General features: G+C 55.6%; 1 protein-coding gene across 2 annotated transcripts in view; it reads right to left on the bottom strand.

Annotated features, from left to right (window-relative positions):
• MYOM3 (myomesin 3) overlaps positions 1-25,900 on the bottom strand; it is a 50,981-nt gene extending 25,081 nt beyond the window's left edge. The window contains exons 1-16 of one of the 2 annotated variants that reach the window (XM_055574128.1): positions 25,768-25,900; positions 23,274-23,452; positions 22,581-22,661; positions 21,595-21,754; positions 20,760-20,917; positions 15,830-15,925; positions 14,275-14,363; positions 11,922-11,966; positions 11,324-11,464; positions 9,742-9,903; positions 8,958-9,099; positions 7,773-7,972; positions 6,581-6,634; positions 6,060-6,187; positions 4,389-4,572; positions 1,453-1,627 (exon numbers count right to left, since the gene is read on the bottom strand). In XM_055574128.1, the coding sequence (XP_055430103.1) occupies positions 1,453-1,627; positions 4,389-4,572; positions 6,060-6,187; positions 6,581-6,634; positions 7,773-7,972; positions 8,958-9,099; positions 9,742-9,903; positions 11,324-11,464; positions 11,922-11,966; positions 14,275-14,363; positions 15,830-15,925; positions 20,760-20,917; positions 21,595-21,754; positions 22,581-22,661; positions 23,274-23,434 (1,976 nt within the window). In that variant the 5' untranslated portion in view covers positions 23,435-23,452; positions 25,768-25,900. Of the gene's footprint in view, positions 1-1,452; positions 1,628-4,388; positions 4,573-6,059; positions 6,188-6,580; positions 6,635-7,772; positions 7,973-8,957; positions 9,100-9,741; positions 9,904-11,323; positions 11,465-11,921; positions 11,967-14,274; positions 14,364-15,829; positions 15,926-20,759; positions 20,918-21,594; positions 21,755-22,580; positions 22,662-23,273; positions 23,453-25,720 lie in introns of both variants that reach the window. The other variant, XM_055574129.1, reaches the window with a different exon arrangement.
• Between the last annotated feature and the right edge of the window lie 299 nt (positions 25,901-26,199).

Raw genomic sequence — 26,199 nt, 5'->3', positions numbered from 1 at the left:
CAGTGTCTTCATTTTATAGGCAGGGAAGGTCTTCTGCAGGAGGAATGAGGGGAGCCAAGAACACACAGCCCACCAGGAATGGGCTGCAGCCCAGGCCTCCTGAATCCCAGTGCAGTGCCTGCCCGTTCATTATTCCTTCATCCAAGTCTTTTTTGAGCATCTCCTGTGAGCCAGCTTCTGAGGAGGTCGTGGCACGGTGGTGAACCAGGCCCTGCCTTCCAGCCGAGCTCGCTTTAGGCACCACCTCAGGCAACACTCCCGGGCAGCTGTGTTTAACCTCTTCCCAGCCCTGACACACGTAACCGATGAGATACACATGTGTGATGAGCTCTCTGGATGGTCACTTGCACGTGTGACGCGTTCTTCCGACATGCCACTCTTGTCACGTGACTCTCGCTCACCCCCGCCCCTCAGGGACGCCCACCTGGATGCAAGTCCTTGGGGAGATGCCATTCCAGGGATAACTCGGACTCTCATTTGTCTCAAACCTGAACTTTAGCAGTGACAAAGCGTGAGTGACTGCGAGCACCGTGAGCCAGTGGGGCGCCAGGTCCTGTCTCTTTCTTTGGGTGAAATGATCTTGCAGCCCAGGGTGAGGGGAGCCCACGGGTGCGCTCAGGGCCCGGTCAGTCGTTGGATGGAATGGGTGGTATGTGTCATTAACTGAGTCCCTGATCCCACAGGGCCTCAAAATGGAGAGAAGTCATGAGTCCATAAGCCTGAGGCTTCTGCCTTCAAGGATGAGGCCACCAAGTGAGGAGGGAGGCTCAGAGCGGAGTGGGGGTGGACAGGCAGGCTGAGCTGAGGGTCAGAGAGGGCGAGTCTCTGTGCCAAGGTCCCTGGTGAATGAGGGTGGGTGAGGAGCCTAAACCCTGGCCTCCCGGCCTGTACGCTCTGCTTCTCTGTCTCTAAGCTTCCGGAAGGACAAGACCTAGCCAGTCCCTGCTACCTCCAAACAGCGTGCCCTTAGAGAGTGTTTGCCAGAAAAGAGGCTGTCCGGGGCAAGTCCTGGTTCCTCCACTCACTAGTTAAGGAAGTTTTGGCAAGCTACTTATCTGTGCTGTGCCTCAGTTTCTTCTTCTGTGCAATGACAATAAAAATAGTAATCCTGGGACTTCCCTGGTAGTCCAGTGGTAAAGAATCTGCCTAGCACTGTGGTGGACTCGGGTTTGATCCTTGGGGGGGAACTAAGATCCCATGTGCTATGAAGCAGCTAAGCCTGTGAACCACAACTAGAAAAGCCTGTGTACCACAATGAAGACCCAGAACAGCCAAACAAAGAAGCAGAAAAGTAGCCCCAAGTTCATAGGATTGCAGGTAGAACTAATTGATCTAACATATGAAAAGAGCTTAGAACAGTGCCCTGTGCCCAACCAATGTCTTGAAAGGCAGGCTTCATCATTATTACCGTTATTATTATTTCTAAGGCAGGAAGGGTGGGCACAAACTCACCTGCTGCCCTGGATGGGTTTGTTGTTAACTGTTCGCCACTCAGATGATCCTGCCTCCCGGGAGTAGATGTAATAACCCAGGAGCTCTGGGCTGTCTTTCACTGGATCCCAGGTCAGGGAGACAGAGGTCTGTGTGTCTCGGAAAGCTTGAACTTGCGTTGGAGGCGGGAGAGTGGCTAAAACACAGAAATATGGGCTGAGTGAAGATGCTGTCCCATGGCTGGGAAGGGGGAGAGGTGTGGGAGAGGCAGAGAGGGACGCACACAGCATGGGGGGTGGGGGTGGCTGGGGGTAGCCACAAGCACTTCAGACATGCCCTGGGGCTTTGGGCAGCTCTTTCCTAGTCCCAGAGGTGTGGTCCAGGCTCTTGTATTCTGAAAGTCCTCTCTCACCTCCAAACAGCTCCACTTCCTTATTAAAATTCTTTTATCAATCCTTACTGTCACTTTCTCTCTTAGAAGTTATCAGATCTGCCAATTTTCCTCAGCCCTTATCTCTAGTCTCTAGGAAACATAGCTTGTTTCCCCTTGAAACATTATCTTTCATGGTTTTCTCAGACAATGTTCCTTGAGGTGGGTCTGCTGTGATTTGTTAAATGAAGAGATCTCTGGATGGATGGATGGGAGAATGGATAGAGGGATAGATGGATGAATGGATGGAAAGATGGACAGATGGATGGATGGATGGATGTCAGATACAGGACCTTCCTAGTACTCTTTGTATTTCTCAAACTCCTTACACATCTGTTTATGTTTTCCCCTCTGCCTTTGTCCCTAAATTTGAGACTCCTCCAAGATTCAGTTCCTTGACTTGCTCTGTTTTTCTTGAACTCTTCTCAAGAAAGGCATGGAGGGTCCACCTATGCCCATGGCTTCAATCCTCACCTCTCTGCAGGTGAATCCCCAGGCTTTACTGCCAGCCCTGCTCTCTCTCCTGAATTCTAGAGCCTCGTCTTCCATTTCCCCTGGACACTTCTCCTTGTGTTCTAGTGGTCCTTCGAAGTCAAAAGGCAAAGGCTGAACTCAGCATCCATCCAACACAAACCCAGTATCTACTGAGCGCCTACTCTGAGCCAGGCTCTGTACTTGGCCCAGGGGAGGTACTGAGATGTAGACTTGGGGTCCTGGGCTCAGGAAGGTCCTATCACAAATTTTAGTCTCTCAGGTTGAAGGCAGTGTGGCAGTGGATGAAGGCTGGGTGGTGGGGAGAGGCTTGTAGGAGGTCAGGCAATGACCATCCGAGAGACCTGATTCTACCAGTGGGCAAGAACTGGAGCTGAGGGTATCCATGTATGGAGTCATCCTCACACACTAAAACCTTGATTTCAAGGAGGATTTCAAGACCTGAGGGCATGTTTGTGATATATCATTAATTTAAAAAAGTAGAATGCAAAGCTCTACATACAGCTTGATTGGACTTTCAAGAAGAGGCACTGGTAGGCATGTGGTCAAAAGACCAGAAGCCCAGGTACCTGGATGCTCACAGTGGTTACCCTGTCAGTGGGATTTTTGGGGGTGGGGCATTCTTGTCCCTCCTTCCCTCCTTCCTTCCCTCCCTCGCTTCCATTCTTTCTCTCTTGCTTCTTTTGTATTTTCCTACTTTTGTGCAATACTTTCATTTTCATAATACAAGTCAATTCCTTTTCCTTTTTCCTCTCCTCCCCTCTTCTTTTCCTCTCCTTTCCTTCTCTGAAGTGTACCAGAACCTTGCCCTAAGGCTACCTTGTGGTCCAGAGACTGCCCACATCCAATCACAAACCACTCACTGGCTGGAACCCTAAATCAAGCTTAATTGTTAACCAGACTAGAATGAAAGAAAAACTCCATCTGCCCACCAGCCTATTTATACTTACATTGAATATGTACATGCATTCACGTGGGCTAAGTCGCGTCAGTCATGTCTGACTCTTTGAGACCCCATGGACAGAGGAAGAATTCTCTGGGCAAAAATACTGGAGTGGGTTGCCATGCCCCTCCTCCAGGGGATCTTCCCAACCCAGGGATAGAACCTGCGTCTCTTATATCTCTTGCATTGGCAGGCAGGTTCTTTACCTCTAGCACCATATATTCAAGCCTGAATATATGCATATATATATGTGTGTGTGTGTATATATATATATATAATACATATATATATATATATCTTTTTTCTACATTATTGAGCACTACAAATCTAGGACTTGGCAATCTTCCCCACACAGGCCTTGCAGCACATCAGGCTCTTCTCAGATGGGCAGTGCTGCCGTTGGTTCCTTAAAAGACTCGTTGTTGATGGCAGCTCCAGGGACCCGTCTGGTCTTATCAAAGAGAGAAAGATCCCACAATCCAGAGGCCTCAGAGGAGAGAGGAACCCTGGCAAGTCAGGACTAGCACGGAGCTGCCGCTGGGAGGCTCAGGAAGGAGCCAGAGGCAGGGCGATAACCAGACCTTCAGAACAGTATGTTTGGCAGGTGAGGACATCAAGGTTTGCAGCTCAGAAATGACCTGCCCAGGTCCATGCTGTGCTGCTATTGAGAGGGGTCCCACCTGATGAGGCAGGGCTGGGGGATGGGACCAAGGAGAGGGTGGGAGGCCTGCCCAGGGGCTCAATCCTGGCTGCACGAGGGGGATCAGGCTCTGGTTGGAGACCTTTAGTCCTGAGGGGCCATTGGTCACAGACAGCTCCTGTCTGAACCCAGCTGGATTCTGCAACTCATGAATTGCTGATCTAGAAAAAAAAATGCCTATACTTCCAAGAGCCTCTTGCCCAGAGAAATGTAATTCTTGATGGTCTGAAACTTTACAGGCCTGTAATCACGTTGCTTCTCGGCTTCGTGATAGGTAGAGTGGTCAGGAGCAGAGAAATGTGTGTGGCTCTGTCCCTGCAGCCACCGGGGGCCCGAGGCTTGGGTGCTGACAGCCTGGCTTGGTCTGCGCCCGTCTCCTGCATCCCAGGTACCTGGCTTCCCCCTCAAGGCGATGGGCTCGCTGGGCTCCGAGGGATCGCTCATGCCGTACTGGTTTATCGCCCGCACTCTGAAGACGTACGACTTCCCTTTCTCCAGATCCAAGAGGGCGAATCTTGGGGATTTCACGGGAGCTTCTGAGTTGATGGCTTCCCAGGTGCCACTGCCTATGACCGACTGTGACAAAGGAGAGAAACTCGGTGTTGGTTAAGTGGGAGGGCACTTCCCACACGTGCTCTCATTAACCTCTCTCCCCACCCCAGGATGCCCCTCAATATCTGAGCTTTGGATTCACCTGCCTCCGTGATGTCTCTGCCTGGATGCCCGTCAAGCATCTCACATTCAGTGGAGCTGACCCTGAACTTGCCTCCATGCCAGTGCTGCCCACATCTAGTCAAAGGCACCCATCCTTCCAGCTGCTCAGGTCAGAGTCCAGGAAGCCTTCCTGGATTCTTTCTCTCATTTCTCACCCTCAAATATGCTCCATCAGTGAATTCAGTTGGGGGAATTCCCTGGTGGTCCAGTGGTTAGGCACTGCCAGGACCCAGCTTTGATCCCTGATTCGGGTACTAAGATCCTACAAGCTGCACAGTGCGGCCAAAAAAATAAAACAAAACAACCAACCAAAAAATACCCCCAAATCCCAAATCCAGCTGGCTCTACATTGAAAATTTATCCAGAATCTAACCATGGTTAACCTCTCTCATGCTTCCTTCCAGAACCTTGATCCAGAGCCACCGTCGTCTCTCACCATCTGAGTTATCTCAATAGCCTCTGATCTGGTCTGCCTGTTTCTAACTTTAACTCCCTTCAATCTTTTCTCCAAATGACAGGCAGAGAAATCCTTTTACAGCACAAGTCAAATCCCATTCGTGTCTGCTCAGAACCCTCCCAAGCCCCGAGTCTCCCCAGAGTAAAAGCTGCTTTGTGGTCTGACTCCTGCCATCTGTCTGGTCACGTTCCATGTCCCACTTTGTCCGCCCACCAGGCTCCGTGGCCCCCTGCTGCTCCTCGATGGTGCCAGGCCCCACCCCTGCCTCTGGGTCTTTGCACTTGCTGGTCTTTTTTCCTGGAATGTTCTTCCCCCAGAAATCTCTGGCTGGCCCCTCACTTCCTTTAGTGCTGTGCTTAGCCGCTCAGTCGTGTCTGACTCTTGCGACCCCATAGATTGTAGCCTGCCAGGCTCCTCTGCCCATGGGATTCTCCAGGCAACAATACTGGAGTGGGTTGCCATTTCCTTCTCCAGGGGATCTTCCTGACTCAGGCATTGAATCCGGGTCTCCTGCATTGCAGGCAGACTTGTTACCGGCTGAGCTTTGACGGAAGCCCCATTTCCTTTAGGCTTTTACTCAAAACTCACCTTCTCACGGAGACCTCTCCGGTTCCTCCATCTAAATGTCAGGAGCCCCTTCCCCTCAACACTTCAAATCCCTTCCAGAGCTGGAGATAACCTGAAAAGGTCATTTAATCCACCCCCCTGCCTCTGTGTAGGGCTATGTTCAGGACTTCCAGACAGGAGATTCTCTTCTCATTAGGGTTCCCCAGGGGACGCGGCTGGGGTCTCTCAGCGCCTCCCTGGACCTCCACTCCCCCTCACATCCTGGTCCCACAGCCTTTCTATTTCTCCGGCTGGCCTGGGGGTGGGGCCCTAGGGGTCTCCATACCTTCTCCAGGAAGTACGTCAGCGGGGCTTTGCCCCGGGGTCTCGGCTCCTCCCAGCCCAGAACCACATAGGCCTCACGGATCTCGCTGCCATGGACGTTAGTCGGGGGTGAGGGGATGGTCACAAAGTCTGGAATCAGAGTCGCCCAGGGGCTGAGATGTGTGGGCCCACAGAGACCCCAGATCTCAGCCTCCCACTTCATAGAGGAGAGGGCCAGGGCCCAGAAGAGGGGCAGGAACTTGCTTTAGTCACCCAGCAAGGCTGGGCAGGGCAGGGCCGGAACCAGAGCCTGGGTCTCCCCACGTCCTGCTGGAGACTTTCCCCAATGTCTGCGTCCCCCAGGAGGGGCGCAGTCACCCACCCGAGAGCCTGGCCCCCAAGCTGGACCTCCGCCCACGCTCACCACCCCACCCATGCCCGCAGACAACTTCTGCCTCGGGCCAGTTTGTGTCCCAGCTTCCAGACCACAAGGGGGGGTGGTGCTAGAGTCTTGAGGCCAAGTGTCAGGGGGTTCACACATACCGTCAAAGTCATCTGTGCTGACCGTGATGGTTTTTCCCATATCAAAGGGGATCTCTAGGGTGGAGAATGGAACCCGTTAGTGGAGAACTAAGGGCTGCAGGGTGTGTGGCTGGGTCAGGAAGGGACAGGACAGGGCTTGCCCCGCTCTGGGGGCGAATTCCTCCCCCGCTGTTGGTCCTGACCTCTCGGCCCCTCTCTGTGTGTCCTCAGGCAGGTGGCATTCTCAGACCCCAGAGGTGCTCTGCCCGCTGGGGGCAAAGGGGCACAGAAAGGAGGAGCAATGGGGTCGGATTCCAAGGGCACAGCACACCCACGTCAGGGTGACTCCTCGGGGCTGAGAGGGCTGTGTTCCCCACTCTCTGCCTCCCCGCCTCCACCCTCCAGGCTGGGAGCTTCTGAGTCAGGGCAGTTTCCCACCTGCAGGTTAAGGGCATCTGAAGAAGGTGCTGTGGTTTCACCCCAGATTAGCATCTGGTGCTAAGATTTGTGTTTCTTTCATCAGACAAGCTTTACCTTCCCCTCAGGCTAGGGGCTACTAAGGACAGCACCGTGTCTCCTCCGTCAGACTAGGGGTTCCTGAGGCTGTGTCAAAGCTATGGTTTTTCCAGTAGTCATGTTTGGATGTGAGAGTTGGACTATAAAGAAAGCTGAGCGCTGAAGAATTGTTGCTTTTGAACTGTGGTGTTGGAGAAGACTCTTGAGAGTCCCTTGGACTGCAAGGAGATCCAACCAGTCCATCCTAAAGGAAATCAGTCCTGAATATTCATTGGAAGGACTGATATTAAAGCTGAAATGCCAATACTTTGGCCACCTGATATGAAGAGCTGACTCACTAGAAAAGACCCTGAGGCTGGGAAAGATTGAAGGCAGGAGAAGGGGACGACAGAGGATGAGATGGTTGGATGGCATCACCAACTCAATGGGCATGAGTTTGGGTAAACTCTGGGAGTTGGTGATGGATAGGGAGGCCTGGTGTGCTCACTCCATGGGGTCACAAAGAGTCGGGCATGACTGAGTGACTGAACTGAGGCTGTGTCTCCTCCATCAGACTGGGGGTTCCTGAGGGCTGGGCTGCATCTCGTCTCCTGGACCAGGGCTGGGAATGGGGCCCGTGCTCCTGTGTCCAGTGTGAGGCAGTCCTGGTGTGCCCTGACAGATGCTCTAGCATGTCCTTCAGGGCCTCTGTGCCTACCTGTCTTCCTCTGAGCTTCGTCGCGGTCGCCCATGACGACCAGCTCAGAAGCCTTGGAGGGGACGCTGCTGCCCGCTCTGTTGACGGCTCTCACCCGGAACCGGTAGCTCTGGCCTTCGATAAGGCCTTGGATTGGGCACCGACAGGTCCCGCCGGGAGCCTGGTGGCATGGCACCCATTCCTCAGATTCTCCCTGGCACCTGTGGGAGAGAAGCCCCGGCTTTAGCCCCTGCCCGTGACTCACACCCTCCCAGTATGAGCCTCTACCAGGACATTCCCCCACCCTGGGCTGTTCGCCCAGTTTGTCTCGGCCAGGGAAACACCTGCTCTCCATTTAAAAGCCCGGCTCCAGCCTCGGGTCCACAGGAGGCCTTCTCACCAGCCAGGATGCTAATCGAAAGAGCTAGTGCCTTTCATGGAACTCTCCTGTGGGCTGGAGCTGTGCTGTGCCCATCACATCCATCATCTTGTTTAATCCTGAAGGTCCTTGAGGTTAGGTGTGATTACTTTCACTCTACCAATGGGATCTGAGTTTAAAGAGTGAGATGACTTGCCCAAGGTCACATGGCTCATGAGTGGGTGACTTAGCATTTCCCCTGAGGACTGTCCACTCCCCTGTTGGTGTGTGTTCTAGGGTGACCCTCAGAGTCTGGGATCTCTACACCCTCTGGGTACTGCCATTCCTCGCACTGGCTGGATGGGGCAGTGTACCTCAGTTTCCTCATCTGTAGAATGGGGCACTAGAGCATCCCCTACCCACTCAGATAGGGATTGTCATAAGGATTCAAATGGTTGGATTAGGCCTTACCTCCAGCTAGGGCCTCAGAGCTGGCGGGTGGAGGAGGCGGCGTGTCCAGGCCCTCCCCTTCCTGGGAAGCCCCCTCCTTCCAGGCTCAGTGCTCCTGGGTCTCTGTCACTCAGGGAGGCGAGTAGCCACCGAAGCCTCATGTGCTCAGGCTTCAAGCACTGATGTTTGCCCCTGCCAGGGTCCGCTTGTGCCGTAAAGGGTCCAGGGGCAGTGGCTACCTCCAGAGGTGGACACCCTTCTGTTGCCCCTAAATAACACACCTACCTCCTGCCTTGTCCCGAGGAGAGGCATTCGGTCCCTGTTTCCTGTGGCCCCTGCCCTTGTTCTCACAGAACCATCTCCCCCTGTGGGCTCTGCCACTCAAGAGACCCACTCACAGCTCGATGGAGTAGCCGGTGATGGGGTTGCCCCGGGTGTCACTGGGCGGGGTCCAGGTCAGGATGAGGCAGTCTCTGTTCACATTCAGGCATCGAACGTTCAAGGGGGAGCCTGGGACCCCTGGCTTCTCGGCCGCAGCATCTGAAACCCGGGATGGTGGGGGGCGTGGGAAGAGAGTAGGGGCGGCTCTTCTAGTCAGTGTCCACTCGGCAACCAACCCCCTCCCATTCCCACCCAGCACCCTCTTCTCACGAACCCCCCAGGGATGCAGTTGATCTTGAAGACCAAGACCTGAATGACAGCCTGTTCTTTTAAACAGCAGCATCTAGGGGTGGGAGGGTGAGAGTCCAGTTTATTAGGGGCCCATTCTACACCATCTGCCTGAGCAATTGGCACAATTCATCTTTGAGTCCCAGAGCAACTCTCTGTTTTGCAGGTGGGAATACTGAATCTCCTAGAGGAAATGCCAGTCGCCCAAGGTCACCCAGCCGGTGAAGCGGCAAAACCCGGAGGCAGAAATCAAGCAGGACTAGAAGGATGCCAGCCCACGTTCAGCCCTCCTCTCCAGCTCGCTCCAAGCCTGAGACTCTCAGGCTGGGTCCCTTTGGAGGGTCACGGGCAGTCTTAGAAAGACTCTGCCTCAACACCCGCATTCACTATATAGCCGGGACACCGAGGCCCCAAAGAGCTGGGGGCTCGCCCACGTGTCCCACGGCACGTCGGTCAAGGCAGAGTCCTGGTCCCTGGGCTCTGGCTGGGCGCCCTCCCCCAGCCACCCCTTACCTCTCACAAACACGTAGGCGCTCTGCTCCCGGAGCCCAAAGGGCGAAGGCACCTGGACTGTGTAGAGGCCCTCATCCTCCTTGTAGGCGCAGGCCACCTTCAGGACTGCCTGGCGGTCAGCGTAGAGGATCTGCCGGCGGCCGGAGGACCTCAGCAGCCTCCCTGTGGGGAGAGGGGTTCCAGGGTGAGCTCCTGGGGGATCTGGAGCTTAGCCGGGAACCCATAGGTGCTTCGGGGTTCACAGGTAGAGATGCGGTTGGCCGGGCTAGAGCCCGAGGCTCTGCTGGGGAGTTGGGGAAGGGAGTAGTGACCTTCAGGACTCTGCCAAGGTGGTCTCTGAACTCTCCTCTGTAGCAGGCTTGGTGGGGGTGGGGGTGGGGGGTGGGGAGCACCCGGGGAAGGGGCCAGGGGCTGCTGGCTCGGTGAGGAGTTGGAGGTTCTCTGAGAAAGTGGAAACAAGAGCAGTGGGGGCCTGGTATGAGAGGCAGAGGCTCTTTGGGAGGCTGGGGGCTCAAAGAAGGAGATAGGGCTTGGTGGGTGGGGGTTGTGAGCTCAAGGAAGGGAGGGGACTTGTTCAGGGGATGGGGACTCAGGAAAGGGGGAGAGGACTTACTGAGAGGGTTGGGGTGTTGGTGAGGAGGGTCAGGGTCGGGGAGGAGGGTGGGAGGTCGGCAGCTGGGACCTTAGGGAGAGGGCTGGGGACTCAGGGAAGGGGCCAGGGGCTCCAGGCCTCACCCAAGGTCCTGCTGTGCACCATGCTGCTCCTTGTCCCGGCAAAGGCCCCTCCTGCCTGTCAGCACCTCTGTTCCCAAGGATCTACGGGTCTGGTGGACATCTCGGCCTATTATCACAGCTGTTTCTCAGGGCTCGTGGCTTCTCTACTCCTCTGCCCCCAGCCCCCCAGGGGGCACCTCCCTAGGCTCAAGCTGCTGAGGGTGCTGCACCTGGCCCTTCGGCTGCTGGCTTGGTCATGAATAGGGCAGGAGGTCCAGCTGTCTGTCTCCTCCCTGGCTGGTCCATCTCTTCCTGCCTGAGCTGACTGGGCCTTCCCCAGCCCTGGCCTGTGATCCCCCAGAGGTCTTCCAGCTCACGAGTAGCAGTTCTTACCTGCACCCACAAACTGACTCTGAAAAGCCCGAGGCAAGTGCCCTGACCCTCCTTAGGCTGACCTGCCTCCTGCGCTTGGCCTCTGTTCCTGTTGCTTCATACGTCCTCACCCGAGGGTGCTGATGGCAATCGTGTGTGCATAAAGGGCTCTCAACCAGAGGCTCTCGAGGGGCAGAGGCTGCAGTTGTGTTTCAGCTTCCTGCCCTCTCTCGGATGGAGGGTCCCCTGACTTAATGGCGTGTCTGTGCCTACCCCTGGCCTGGCACCCAGTGCAGGCTTGGCACTGTGAGTGCTCAGTGACCCTTTGCAGGGTGATTTGATCTGAGCCCACCTGGCTCATTCAGCTTCCCTCTGCCTCGTCCACGCTCATCACTCGGCTTGTATGGGTTAGGGGAGAGGCATAGCTGAGTTCCTCTCTCCACCAGGGGTCTATCTCTGCCTCTGCAGGCTGGGGGCTGGGACCGGGGTTCCTCACCGTCTCGGAACCACTGGATGTTCTGCTCGGCGTCCAACACATCTTCTGAAAATAGGCAGTTTAGGGAGAAGGTTTCCTTCTCACGGGCGAAGACCGGCTTCAGCACTGATGTGAAGTCCACGCTGGGGCCAAACATCAGTCCTGGTGGCAACAGAAAGTTAGGACAGAAATTTTCTGAGACCGTGTCAGCTTAGCCTGGGGCTTAGATGGGAGTGAGGAGGACCTTCTGGGGTGTCCCCACTCCTCTGGGTCAGGATTCACAGTTCTCCTGGTGGTCTTAATGAGGAGAAGAGCCTGATGCTGGGGGCTGCGGGATAGGGAAGAGATTTCTTTAGGTGGGACCAGGTGAACTGAAATGGCAAATATCCATTTGTCTGTTTGGCTTTGCCTTTTTCTCATTCAGCTTTGGCCACTGGACAGCCCAGCGGCTAGGGGCAGCTCTGGGGTGCCTAGGGGCCCCCAGAAGCCAGTCCACAAGTATTAACAGTTTATAGGCAATCCCCACGTGGACATCCCTTTGTGGGGAATGGATGGTTATATTCTAAAGGGACCCCAGATACCTCCTCCCTGAAAGCCCGTCCCTCCCCAGCCTCCTTACTTTTAAACATCTCCGAATCGAAGCCAGCATCCTTCCCCAGGTAAGCTGAAATCCAGAGCAAATGGGAGTTGGAGAAGGCTCAGCACCCTCACTCCTACTGGGTTTTGGGGGTATGGCCTCTGGGTGTGCGTTCAACTCCTGGTCTAGCAGGGCCTCCCTTTAAGGCTCGGAGAACATTCCCTGGCCTATCTGTGCCTTGGTTCCTTCCTGAGTCCTACCTGTTGGGGGTGGAGGTGGGTTCTGAATACCTGAGTTCACATGAACAAAGCCCTTAGCAGGACCCTGGCATATAGTTGGTGCTCATTAAATGGTGTTTTCCTTCCCAAAAGCTTCCCTGGTAGCTCAGCTGGTAAAGAATCTGCCTGCATTGCAGGAGACCCCAGGTTCGATTCCTGGGTCAGGAAGATCCCCTGGAGAAGGGATAGATAGGCTACTGACTCCAGTGTTCTTGGGCTTCACTGGTGGCTCAGATGGTAAAGAATCCACCTGCAATGTGGGAGACCTGGGTTTGATCCTTGGGTTGGGGAGATCCCCTGGAGGAGGGCATGGCAACCCACTCCAGTATTCTTGCCTGGAGAATCGCCATGGACAAAACCCACCCTCTGCTAGGGTCACAGAGTCCCAGAGGTGGAGCGTGGTCAGACTGGGATTTCTGGTAGGTTCAGGGCAGCACTAGGAAAACTCCTGGAGGCTTCAGGGTGAGGTCCAAGCTGGTGTGGACACAGATCACCAGGGGACGGCGACAACAGTTTTTGTTCGCATAGCACACACCACGTGCTGCTTTTTAACGCATTTTATCCTCACAGCAGCCTTCTTTGTAGGTGACATCATTATCCTCTAATACAGATGGGGAAACTGAGGCATGATCACCCAGCAAGCACCCCAACAGCCCGAAACCACCGCATGGCACTGGTCCCTGGGAAGGCCCTGATGGAGGGAGGGATGGGGATTCAGAGGAGGTGGTGGAAAGGAGAGGCGGACAGAGGGAGGCAGGGTCGGAGGGCCTGATGCCTGACCTTGCACTCGACTTTGGACGGCTCAGATTCCACCCAGAGAGCCTGGCCCGGCAACGGGGACAACTGCCTCCCAAGAGCTATTTGGGGAATAGGGAAGAGGTGTGGAAAGGCTGTGAAGGACAGTTTAACAAGGAATGATGAGAGCTGGGGGGGGTGGGGCTGGACTCCAGCCTGCCTGCCACCCAGTATGTGTGTGTGTGTGTGTGTGAGTGTGTGTGTGTGTGTGAATGTGTGTGTGTGAGTGAGTGTGTGTGAGGGTATGTGTGTGAGTGTGTGTTTGAATTTGCATACATGGAGTTTCTCTTTCTGGGTCCTTAGGGCAAGGCCTTGGGCTAACCAGTCCATCCTAAAGGAAATCCTGAATATTTATTGGAAGGACTGATGTTGAAGCTGAAACTCCAATACTTTGGCCACCTGATGCGAAGAGCTGACTCATTTGAAAAGACCCTGATGCTGGGAAAGACTGAAGGCGGGAGGAGAAGGGGACGACAGAGTATGAGGTGGTTGGATGGCATCACCGACTCAACGGCGTGGGTTTGAATAAACTCCGGGAGTTGGAGATGGACAGGGAGGCCTGGAGTGCTGCAGTCCATGGGGTCGCAAAGAGTCGGACATGACTGAGCAACTGAACTGAACTGAACTTAGGCTCAAAGCTGTGGCCTCCTTGGCTAGACTGCCTGGGCCATGGGCTGATAGGGTGGGGAGGAGGATTATCTTTCCCCAAGAGCTTGCTGCAGCCAAGCTCTACCTAAACCATCTCATTGAACCCACGGGAGCATCTGAGGTGGCAGGAGGGCTCCCCGTCTGCAGGTGGGGAGGTCAGGGAAGCGAGGTGGCGCCCAGGCTCACACGGCCCATCAGCATCAGAGGAAGCTTGTGGTCTGGGGTCTGGTGGACTCGAGGGTCTCTCCTGCTTTGGGCCCTGATCAGTGCCCAGGAGGAGCCTGAGCTAACTGGGAAATACGCACCAGAAGCTAAAAAGGGCAGTGAGGGTCAGCAGGGGAGGTGGTAGGACTCAGCCTTTGTCCCCTGAGGACTGCTGGGGACCAGGCCGCCTTCCCAGAGGTCCTGGGATCTGGACCCAAGCCCAACCCGGTGGGACAAGCCTGCTCCCAAACAGGCACTGAACTGGGATATAGATTGTATAGCCTGAGGGTGGAGAATCTCACTTGCTCTGAAGGCCTTGGGGAAGCAGGAGTCCCAGTGGCTGCTCTGATTACTCAATCCCAGGACAAATACCCCTGCTGCGCCCCGAGTCTGGGGCAGACCCGCATCCTCATCTGCCTGTCCAGGGTTTGCTGTGGGCTGCCTGGCCTGTTGGGCATGGGAGGACTCACTGCGGACGAGGACTTTGGCAAAGGAGGAGGCCTGGCCGTAGGCGTTCTTGATCTTCACCGTGTAGGTGGCTGCGTCCTCAATGGTACATCTGAAAAGGAGGAGGGAGCTGTTTCCCCGAGGCTGCTGGGCTCCACGGAAAACTCAAGTCCGGAGAGCAGGGTGGGTGGGGAAGGGGGTGGTTACGGGAGGCTCTAGGTCAGGGCCTGCCCCTGAGAAGCTGGGTGCCTTTGGGCTGCCCCCGTCCCTCTCCACACCTCCAGGCCCTCCTTTGAAAAACGGGGAAAACAACACTGCAGCTTAAGGTGAAAGTGCTTTGAAAATACAATTGTTAGGATATCATTTGAACTAAGTGACTGGTCCAGAGTCGCAGAACAACTGGAATTCAAGCCCACTTCAAGGGGACAAGCCCGCTCTCAGGCACGGCCTCCCTGCTCTGTCAACACCTCCTGGGCAGAACTCTGGAGCAGGAGATGCCCGGGCACACCGCCAGCCTGTGCCAGACCTGGGCCAGTTGCCCAGGTGTTCTCAAGCCCAGGCCTGGGGCTCACCACCAGCCAGACCAACCCTGTTCCTCGTGGTGCCTGGGGCTGGCTCCATCCCAGGGCCACCGTGGCGGCAGGGCGTATCTGGCCCCATCAGCAAGCAGAGAGGCCCCTTGGGGCCCCCTCTTCTCCCCTGCTTGCGGGTCAGTTCCACCTGCTCCCCAAGGCTGCCCCGGCCCTGCGTGCTGTCCCCGACGGTGCGGTCCACGGGGCACCTCCCTGTGGAGCCTTGGAGGGTCTGGTATTTATGTCCACGCAGCCCCACTTGGCTTCTGGAGCCTCCTGTTTATATTCGTGTCTCCCAGAGCCCCAGTGGGTTGAGGTGGAGGGTTTGGTGTATTGGAAAGAACCCAGGCGAAAAGAGTTGACTCAACCCCAGGCCCTGCCCTGTACAAGTTGTGCAAGAGCCTTAATCTTTCAGAGCCTCAGTTTTTTCATCTGTTACATGGATGCAACAATGCTTCCTTGAGAGAATGAGGGTGGGCCTTGACAACTGTGTTCGGAAAGCAGCGAGCACAGGGCTTGGCGCCTGCAGGAACTCAGCGCCTGGCAGTTCATATGAACAGTGCGCACTTTGGGGAATATTGTGCTCATTTTCTCCAAGCATGCTGCCTCTTCCTTAAACACAGTGCTTAAGACTCACTGCCTCCTGAAAGGAGGCCTCTCTCTCTTCTGCTTCCCCTTGCACGCGCATGTGTGTGTGTGTATGTGTGTGTGTTCTCGCCCCCAGCAAGGAACTCTCCCCACATGCCTAGCTGCTAGCCAAGTCCAGATTTCTCTCTGTGTATTCTAAGACATTGGAATCACATGGGGGTGTCTGTTAAATACCAATTCCTGGGCCCCACTTCAGACCTATTTGATCTGACTTTATAGGAGTTAAAGGAGGGTCCATCCCACATTTACTATTTTGAGGCTGACGTGGTTCATAGCTCTGAGGAGGGGTTGGACCTGCTCTGGCCTTGGTAGCGCCAGGGCTTGGGACCGTGCGCCTCTCTGGGGCTCATGGTCTCACCTCCTGATCTCCAGTGTCAGCAGTCCATAGTTGTTGGTGATTCGATACTTGCCGGCAGGAAAGAGGCGGGGATCAATTCTCATGTCATTTTTGTACCTGTGGAGACACAGTGGAGTGTGGGAAGCAACGTGGTTCTGAGCAGGAAGGATCCTGAGCCTCTTAGACCTGGATTCCAACCTCAGTTTTGTGCTGCTTATTCATCTGTGTGACTCAGGGCAGCTCCAAACCTCAGTTTTCTCATCTGTGAAATGGGAATAATAACTGCGCTGATCTTGCAGTGTTGTTGTGATGATTAAGTGGGATAAGATATGTAAAGTTTGAAGGCTGTGGATGCTCAAGTGTTTATTCCCTTCTGGAGGGCAGAGAAGAGGGAGCCATAATTAGGGGTATCTGCCCCTTCCCTTACCAGGGGTACCCCCAAGGACCAGGCTCCAGCTTTTCCTTCCTCTCTGAAGGGGTACCAAGGAAAGTTCTCCATCCCTTCCTTTTTGTCAACCCTCAGGACAAGTTCTTCTTAAAATCACCAGTTCAGTTCAGTTCAGTCACTCAGTCATGTCCGACTCTTTGCGACCCCATGGACTGCAGCACGCCAGGCCTCCCTGTCCATCACCAACTCCTGGAGTTTACCCAAACTCATGTCCATTGAGTCGGTGATGCCATCCAACCATCTCATTTAAAAATCTCCATGCTCAGAGTCTGAATGTAAGCCTTTGAGAATTTGCATCAGAATCTGCTCATTGCAGGGACTTCCCTGGTGGTCCAGTGGTTAAGAATCCGCCTTCCAGTGCAGGGGATGTGGGTTTGATCCCTGGTTGGGAACTAAGATCCCTCATGCCACAGGACAGCAAGGCCCTTACACTGCCACTAGAGAAAAGCTGCAACTAAGACCCAGTGAAGCCAAATATAAATTAAATAAATATTAAGACATAAACTTCTCATTGTTCTCCACCAGCCATTCTTCTCTTATTCTAAAGTAGATCTAACATGTTTCCTAGTCTCTGCTTCTGCTAGGTGTGACCACGTGACTAAACTAAGTCTTGTCAACAGAAATAAGTCCAAGTGTCACGTGGCTGCTTCTGACGGCACTCTGCCCGTTTTCACATCATCTTTCCTTCCAATCTTGAGGCAAGAATACGGCCATAAATACGGCTGCCATCTTGAACCAGGAAGACCCGAGGTCTCCAGCAGTGCGTGGGAACAGGCCTGAGTCCCTAAGCTAAGGGGTGGAGTTGCTATGCAGCCCCTCCCTGTCTACATCAGACATTTACATGAAAGGGGGAAAAATATGTATCTTCTTTAAGTCATTAAAAAAACTCCATGCCCAGGCTTTAGCCTGGATCCATGAAATCAGAATTTCTGGGCGTAGAATCTGGGCATCAGTTATTTTGAAACTTGCCAGGTGATTCCCAACCATGGCCCCACCCCACTGCACCCTGGATACTTCCTTTAGTTTTCTGTGAAGTTTTGTTCCCTCTGCTGCAAGCCCTGGACAGCCAGGCGTCCTTGCCTCTGCCCACAGCCCATGAGGTATGTTCTGGAGATCTGATGAGTGAATGTCTGTGAAAGTTAGGAGGCCTGGGTTCCTGACACTGTTTGCTGTGTGACATTGGGCCAATCACTCCCCCTCTCTGGGCCTCTGTGTCCAAGAGGCCTTTGTGTGAAGAGTCAGCCCCAGAGGTGTGTGTGTGAGCATGGTCAGTCGCTTCAGTCATGTCTGACACTTGGCGACCCTATGGGCTGTAGCCCTCTGGGCGCTGTCCATGAGATTCTCCAAGCAAGAATACTGGGGTAGGTTGCCATGCTCTCCTCCGGGGGAATCTTCCCAACCCAGGGATTGAACCCAAGTCTCCTGCATTGCAGGAGGATTCTTTACCATCTGAGCAACCAGGGAAGCCCAAGAATGCTGGGGTGGGTAGCCTATTCCTTCTCCAGGGCATCTTCCCAACCCAGGAATCGAACTGGTGTCTCCTGCATTGCAGGCGGATTCTTTACCAGCTGAGCTACCAGGGAAGCCCAGCCCCAGTGGTGGTTGAGGTCAAAGAGGAGGCCTTGGCCAAAAGAGGGCGCCCCAGCCCCAGTATATCACCTTCTTTGGACCTGCCCACCCCCGCCCCCCATGCCCTGTTTGTCTCCACGGCAACCAAACAGCGCTGTGCTCACACTCCACGTTATGGCCGTCAGGCCGTGCCCTCTTCTGAAAGGAGCCCAGTTAAATCTTCTGTGGGGAGGGTGGTGCCTAATCTGGATGCCCAATCTTTCCACCTCTCCCAGGCCTGGGGGGCCAAGGTCAGCCCCCCCATCCCCCAGCTGTCAGGAACATTCCAGACACCTCAGTCTGGGCCAGCCTCTGCCTTTCCCAGAAAAAGCAGCAGCTGCAGCTCTGGGCATGACCTGGACAGCCCGGGGCCTCAGCTTTCTTTTTGCCCCACTCTGGGCATCAGTCTCCTGTTGGTTCCTCAGGCCCTTGAAGGCTTGGCTGTGTGGATGAGGCTGAATAGCAGCCAATCATTAAACAGCATTAAACGAGACAACTGAGGCAGGTGCCCAACCCAGAGCCTGGCTCAGCGAGGCCTACATAAAAGAGTGAGATTTTTTTTTATTATTTATCTAAATTTATTTTCCCTTACATATTCTGGTGGGTATTTTTCCTCCTGCCACCCCCAACCTCTTTTATAAAGTGAAAAAAATTTTTGACTGCGTGGCTTGTGGGATCTTAGTTCCCTGACCAGAGATCACACCTGCCCTCCTGGCAGTAAGAGAACTGAGGCCTAACTACCGGACAGCCAGGGAATTTGCCATATTTTGGTGTCCGCTTTACTTTTGCAGGCGGCTTGACCTGGGAGAGTGGTTCTGATGTTCATGAACTGTGGCCAGGACCCACTTCCGCAGAGTAAACACAGCCAGCCTGGACCTTGTCTGACGTGCCCTCTTGTTGCCCCTGCATTCAGGAAGTGCTCAATAATTGCTGAATGAATGGACTCTCCTGACAAGCCTGGGGAGCCAGGATCGTCCTGCTGACTTGGGCTGGGTCTCTACCAGGGTCTGGGTGAAGCTCTGGAGGCCAATCCAGGATGAGCTGGCCCTGCCAGAGGTGCCTGATGATAGGAACTAGATCCCCAAAGCCTGGAGCCCCCAGGATCCCCTGAGTCCCTCCGGCTGGAGGTGGGCCTGGCCTTGGCCTCCACCACTTGCTCAGCTCCTTGTTGTGGCAACCTTGCTGGCAGGGGTGGAAACAAGCCTCCCTCCCAAGAGGCTCCCATGGAATGCCTTAGATGTGGGCCTCAGTGCCAGGGCAGGGCAGGGCTTGGCTGCCAGGCTGACTGCCACTTAGCCCAGGTCTTCCTCCTGACTGCCTTGGTCCCCACAGAATTTGAATGAATGCCATCTGGCAGAGACCAGCAATGACACTTCCTTCAGGACATTTTTCTTGATTGCTCCTGGCCTAAGTTCTTTCCCTTTCTCTCACTTCAGAGGCATTATAGATGCTTTAAAGAAAAACAAAACCAAAAAACAACTGTAATGATCACTTTCCTACTCTCTTGGCCAGTAGAGATCTGGGCTGGGAGGCAAGAGACCTGAATTTGAATCTGGGCTCGCACTAGCTGTGTGACCTTAGACAAGTCACACTACCTCTCTGAGCCTTGATACCCTCACCTGTGAAATGGAGATATAGTCCTCATGAATGGCCCAGAGGCTCAAATGAGAGGAAAAGTGCTGGGTCAGTGTAAGGGAGGTTCAAGTGTAAGACGTTGCTTTTTCCTTTGTGACCTCAGTTATTTGTGTGCTTACCTTCTTTCTCCTACCAAAACCCTGGTCTGTTCACCCTTGAGATCGGGCTTATATGTCACCTCATCTGAGAAGCCTTCCTGGATTCTCCAGGTGGAGGCAGCTACCGTCCTTCTTCACCTCCACTCTTTTACCTCAAATATCGCCCTTGGACATATTTTTCATTGTGTTGACGTTTCTCTTCTGGGTTGAGAGTTCCTTGAGGTGAGATGTGTCTGGGTCATTTCTATGCCTCACTGCCCGAGCCAGGGCCTGGGACAGATTATGTTCCTGGTAAATATTTGTTGAAATTTCTTCCTTGTCTCCCAGCATACCTGACAATGGGCCTTAGACCCTGGGGAGCACAGGATAGACTGAACTCAGCTGTGTGAATGACACATTTCCCTCTGGGGTGAAGTGAGACCCCAGATGCTGCCATGCCCACCTCCCAAGGTCCTTTCAGAAGACTCCTGCCTCCGCTCCCCTGTGCCAGCAAGGCCTCAACGCCATGGTTCTTTTATGAGTACATTCCCAGGAATGGCACCTCCTGCTTTCCCAGCAGCTTTCAAGTTCTGAGGGCTTCCACATTGTCGTGGTATTAAATCCTTAACACAGGCAAGCTGGACAGGAGGTCTTCAACCCCTTTCACAGATCAGGAAACTGAGGCAGGATCAGAGTGGTTGAACCGTAGCTGAGACCACACACAGAATTAGCAGAGAGAGCAAGCCGGACCTGGGCTCCTTCTCACTGAGAGCCCCCACCCTTCCTGCCTCCTCTCCTGCCCCAACCCTGGGCTTGTCTCCGCCATCTTCCTGCAACCCTGGAGACGCCCAGCTGGGGGCAGCTGCCTTCTCATGCCACCAGAATCATATTTTCACAAGTGCTGGCTCCCCGGGTGGCCCGGACCTCTAGCCCCAGGCTGGCTGGGAGGCAGCTAAGAATAACCCCTCCTGAGCTTCCCCAGCAGCTGCTGCTCTGTTTGGGGGTGGGCAGAGCTCAGGGCTGTGGGTCTGCGGTTTTTCTAAGGCAGCAGGAACTTCTGGGGAAGGGACCGGGCCCCTGGAGGGGAGTTGTTGGGTGTAAGGAAGTCACATTCAAGGGATCCCTGAGGCCCGGAGCCTGAAGGCAGGGCAAGGACCCCTTGTCTCTTGCCCCGGGGGCTTACCAGGTGACCTGGGGTGGAGGCGAACCCTGGACGGTACAGGTCAGCAGGACCGTGGTGTGCTCCCAGACCGCGTGTGAGCGCAGAGGGATCCAGAACCAGGGCCCACGGCCGGAACACAGCTCCCGCAGCTCCTTGGCCTCCCGGACCTTCTCCTCTGTCTGGAAGCAGGAAGGGTCTGTGAGTCCCAGGAGCCGGGGCACCACCTCCGCAGTCTTTGCTGTTACCTTTCCTCTGACACCAGGCTGGACTCTCCTTGCCAGTGGCTGAGAGGCAGCATGGCACAGGGGGCAGGCCGTGGGGCTTTGGGATCTGACCTGGAATCAAGGCCAAACTCTGCCACTTACGGGCTATGAGACCAATCATAGGCCAGGCCTCTGTTTCCTCATCTGTAAAATGGGTATGATAATCATATTGCCCCACCCTCCTGTGGGATTGTAGAGAGGATTACTTAAGTCACTACGTGAAAAACATGGGCAGTGACAACAACCATGTAAGTATTTACAGCTGTTCCTGTCCTGCCCAGGGATGGGGTATGGAGGTGGCTTCAGATCCCTGACATTTCCCAAGTGTCTTCTGTGTTCTAGGAAAGTGGTTTTATAAGCGTGTTCTTATTTACTTCCCATGTCGACGCTCAGTATTGGACCACATACGTCCATTTTACAGATGAGAAAACTGAGGCTCGGTTAGAGTCATTGCTTTGCCCAAGGTCATGCAGCTGGAAGGTGGGGGCCCTGGGAGGCCCAGCTTTTCTGGAGAAGGGGGTAGGGTCGGGGCAGGCAGCACGAGAAGGGCTGCAGGTCCCGGGGCCCCGGAAGCCCCTGCCCACCCCTCTCACCCGCCGTCTCAGCGCCTTCCGGTCTCGTCTCTGGCGCAGCAGCCACTGGGTCCGTAGGAAGGCGATCTCTGTCCTCTCCCAGTCGTTGCCGAAGCCCACCCGCTTCTGCCCCCGCTCCTCCAGCTCCACGGTGCTGGTCTGGCGCCTCAGCTGGGCCTCCCTGCGGTGACAGAGGCCGTCAGAGGCGGAGAGCCCTTGGGGGCGTGCCCTGGCCCTGCCCCTCCTATGCCCGGCCTTGCCGGCCATGCTTGAAGCTTCTTGAGGACAGGGCAACTTTAATCCTTTCTTGCCTCCAAAATCCCCTGAATGAGTCTGGGTTTTAGAAGGTGGAGCAGGGCATGGCAACCCACTCCAATATTCTTGCTTGGAGAATTCCATGGACAGAGGAGCCTGGAGGGTTACAGTCCATGGGGTCACAAGGAATTGGACACAACTGAATGACTAACACTTAATATTATCGATACAGTTCACAAGGGTCTTTCACAAGCCATGGTTCCTCTTGTTTTCACTACAACCAAGCGGACAGGCTTAGTCTCCCCATTTGACTGGGTAGAGATTTGCTTTATAGGCTGAGTGACTTGCTCTGGGCCATCCAGGAGCAGGACATAGGCCTAAGGATGCTCCCAAGCTTGGAGGCCATCCTATCTCAGAGCTTGTGTTCAACATGTGGGCTGGTTTACTTGCTTCTCCTAGCTCTATCCCTAGACTCCTTCCCCGCCATGGAAGCTGGGTGGTGAAGCGTGGACCCCCATCCTCTCCCCTAGGGATGGTCCCTCACTACCGCCTGTGGACCCATCAGAGGGTGGTGCAGTGGGCTTTGGCATCAGTCAGCCCTGGGCTTAAACCTCTGACTAGTCACCGCTCTAGGTGTGTAACTTCGGCATGTTTTTTTTAAGCCGAGCGTGGGAGCCCAGTAGGGAGGCAGGGGACTGGATAATATGACCTCTTCCCAGCCCAGGGCTCTCTGGAAAGGTCACTCGACTTACCATGTTGTCTCTGAGGAGGCTGTCAGAGCCAAGGCTGCCGCGAGGGCGTAGTCTGCAGCGCTGAACTGGTACTCTTCCTCACTGCCCCGGGGAAAAGAGAGTTCATGGCTCCTGCAGATTTGGCTGGGGGTCTGGCTGGGGGCTCCATCTACCCACCTCAGGGTACTAGGAGGCACAACTGTGGTGCCCTCCTCAAACCGTGGTCAGGGCCACGCCTCCTCTCTTAGACTGGGGGCTCGGCAAGGCAGGGCTGTGCTTCCCATCTCAGACTGGGCCCTCCAAAAAGAAGGGTCATTCCTCCCCTTTCAACAGGAATCTCCCAAGGTCAGGGCTGGGCCTCCCTCCTTGGACTGGAGGCCTCCAGAGAGTGGGGCTGTACCTCACCCCTCAGGCTAGAGTATGCAGAGTTCAAGGAGTGAGCCTATGCCTCCCTGCTTAGATTGGAATATGAATAGGTCAGGATGTGACCCCCTTCAGGCTGGAGGCTCCAGAGAGCAGGACTGTGGCCCCTCCCTCAGACTGGAGTATGCAGAGGTCAAGGTTGTGCTTCCTCCCTCAGACTGGAGACTGCAGAGAGCAGGACTGTGCCTCCCGCCTTGGACTGGAGTATGCAGAGATCAGGCTGTGCCTCCCTGCTCAAACTGGGGGTCCTGGGGGAAGGGCAGTGGCTGGGCGGGGTTCCTGATGCCCCACCTGCTGCGGAAGGTCCGTCTCCGCGTCGAGGAGTCCATCTGCAGGCTGTGCTGCCGCTCCTCCTTCTGCTCCTCCTCCCGACGATGCTCCCGCCGGTGCACTTGCATGGCCTGGGGGGGCCGGGGCTCCCCGACACCTCCCGGGCTGTGAGGCAGAGTCATGGCTGCGAGAGCGACAACCTGCAGAGCTGAAGTGCATGGTTACTCCACCTGGTGTCCACCCGCCCCTTACCCGTGGGGTCCACCAGCATCTCTCCGGAGGTCTGGGCTGGGGGGTGTCTCTCTATGGTGGGCAGGCAGGTAATCTCAAGATGCAACAGGGAGCCTGGCTCGCCCACCACCCTATGGGCTGCCCCCCATTGAGGAGCAGGCCCTGGCTTCCAGCTGCACTCTGTCCTTGCCCCTCCACGTGGTCTGAGCAAGGCCTTCCCTTCTCTGGCCTCAGCTTCCCACATGTGAGGGACTGAGCACTGTGATGTCCAGGGCAAGGAGAAGTGGGCAGGAGAGTGGGGGCCCCAAGCTAGCTGGTTCTGAGTTTTTGCAGTACATTCTTTCCTGGATCTGGGGTACAATGATATCCCCGGGCCTCTGAGGACCTTCTGATGCTGAAACCCTAGGGTGCTTCTTGGTGGAACCCCTGGAATTGGCTTCCATGCTCCTCCAGGTGGGAATTTGGGATAGCCCTCTTACCTGGAAAGGTCCTTACTGGGTTTGGCCCTGATGTAGACCCTGGGCACAAAGGAGGAGACAGAAGGGGAGACCTGCACCTTAGCCCTCTCCTGCCTGCTTCTAGGCTCTGCCCTGTCCCCGCCTCTCCTGCGGGGCCTGCTGGCCAAGCTAGAGTGAGTGTGTGTGTGTGTGTGTGTGTGTGTGTGTGTGTGTGTATTGTGTTCTGACCTGAACATGCCTGTGGAGGGCCATGTCTCTAAGTCCATGATGTGGGAGGTGAGCATGCTGGCCTCATCAGAGATCCTTGAGCCGGAAAGGCCTGTTCTGGGGTGTCAGAGGGCTCAGGCTGCCAAGGGTCCGTCTTAATGGGAATTTATTTCTTCTGGTTCCTTAAAGTTTGCTCCGTTTGGGCATCCAGAAAAGAACCCCAGGAGAGCCTGGGTCACTGCAGAGTGTTAGCTGGGACCAAGGACTGCCCGTGAGGCTTCCTGCAATGACCTCGCTGAACACAACAGGACATCATCCCGCGGCTTCCTATCCAGCACCCCCACACCCTCGAGGAAGAGGCTGGCTGCACCCAGACAATGACTGGCCTGCTCTTTCTGTGCCTTCCTCCCCTCAGCCCAGAAGAGAGCCGCTGGGTGCCAGTGAGGGAGGCCCCGGCTCGGCCCTGGCCCCAGCAGCGGAGGGTTAACGTTCCCTGGCCTCAGCTGCTGGCTGCTTTCCCCGGATGCTCTGTTCCTGACGGGCACAGCGGGGTGGGCCTGGCGCTCATCCTTGACCTCCTGGGCCGCCCGCAACCAGACCCCTGGCTTTAGGGATGAGCCATCGGTTCTTTTTAAAGCGCTGACTGAGGCTTGGGATTAGGTTGTGAGCAGATTGCAGCTTTCCAGCCCTCTCTCTCCAGAAGGCGGTGTGTGTCTGCTGGGGAGGGGTCAGCGATGCGTGGTGGGTCAGGAGGGGACCTCGGCCCCCACTGCCCTCCCCTGAGGGTGCAAAGCCACCAGGGATCCTGCCTTGTGGCCTTCCCCACCCACTCTATTCTCTCCACCTTCCTCCCAAGCCTCAGTCTGGCCACTGCCCTGTCTGCAATGCTCCCCCCACCATCCCCCCAGCTCTCTGACTGCATCTCCCAGTGAGAAGGGTCAAGGAGGTCTCTCCAATTCCTCAGGATGGGAAGAGAAGCATACGAGCCAGAGAGACTCTGAGCCCTGACAGCAGAAAGCTGGGTCCTGTGGGCAGGAGTGGAGACACAGCCTACCCAGGGGTCTGGGCAGGCGGGGACGTGCTCTTAATACTCCCCACCAGTTTCTGAGGCGGGAGTGCTGGCCCGGGTTTGGTGCCAGTGAGTCCAGGCTGGATGAGCGCCCTCCCAGCCCTGCGATGTGGGCCCCGCGGCCTTGCTCTCATCCCCTGCCCGCTAGCCGGGCCAAGCAGGGCTCCGCCAGGACAGCTCTAGGTTGGCTGGACCTGCCAGCCCACCCGGGTCCCTGCTGATCCCCGATGCCTGCAGGAAAGCCTCCACTTCCCAGGGCATCCCCAAGGGATCTGGGCCGGGGTGGGGAGTGTTGTAGCTTTCATATCACAGAAGGCTCAGCTCAGAAGACCCAGGGCCACACAGAACAGTGAGGCGGGGCAGGGATTTCTTTTCTAGAATCCCCTCTCATTTCCACGGCTGAGCACAAGTCTGCCTCTTCTTTCCCGGTCTCACAGGATCCTTCCCCCACCCCACCCCCAACACCCCTACCGCACTTCCGAATGAAAAGCTGAGGGTCTCACTATCTGGAGGTCTCCCCTCTCTCCCCTGATCTCTGGAGATGACTCACAGAAGAAGCTGTGCCCACTCAGGTGGCTCTGGGGGGACGATTCCAGAGGATGAGAGGGTCCTTGGTTTCTTCTTGCCCCGGACTCAGCGGGGACCGGGAGAAGAATGTGATCCTGGAGCTTGCACGGGCCTTAAATATAGCAGTGTGATGACAATGGATGAGAACTATGGTGTGGGGGGGTGAAGGGGAGGGGCCGGTCCCTGGGTCCAGCATTGCCGGGCCGCAGCGACAGGTGGAGCTGTCCCCACACCCCCCACCCACCTCCCGCAGACAGCTCCTCCCCTGGGTTCCATCCCTTCCCCAACCCTCGCCCCTGCTGCAGTGGAAAGAAGCTCATAGCTCAGGCCTGGGTATATGGAAAATGGATCAGGGACAGCTTTCTCAGCTGCTGGGAGTTCTGCTCTGAATTCCTCCCCCGGCTCCCCCCAGTGA

The sequence above is a fragment of the Bubalus kerabau genome, chromosome 3, assembly GCF_029407905.1.
Source record: "Bubalus kerabau isolate K-KA32 ecotype Philippines breed swamp buffalo chromosome 3, PCC_UOA_SB_1v2, whole genome shotgun sequence".
NCBI lineage: Eukaryota > Metazoa > Chordata > Mammalia > Artiodactyla > Bovidae > Bubalus > Bubalus kerabau.
Note: the sequence above shows the minus strand (reverse complement) of the source record. Positions and strands in the feature narration are given on the sequence as shown.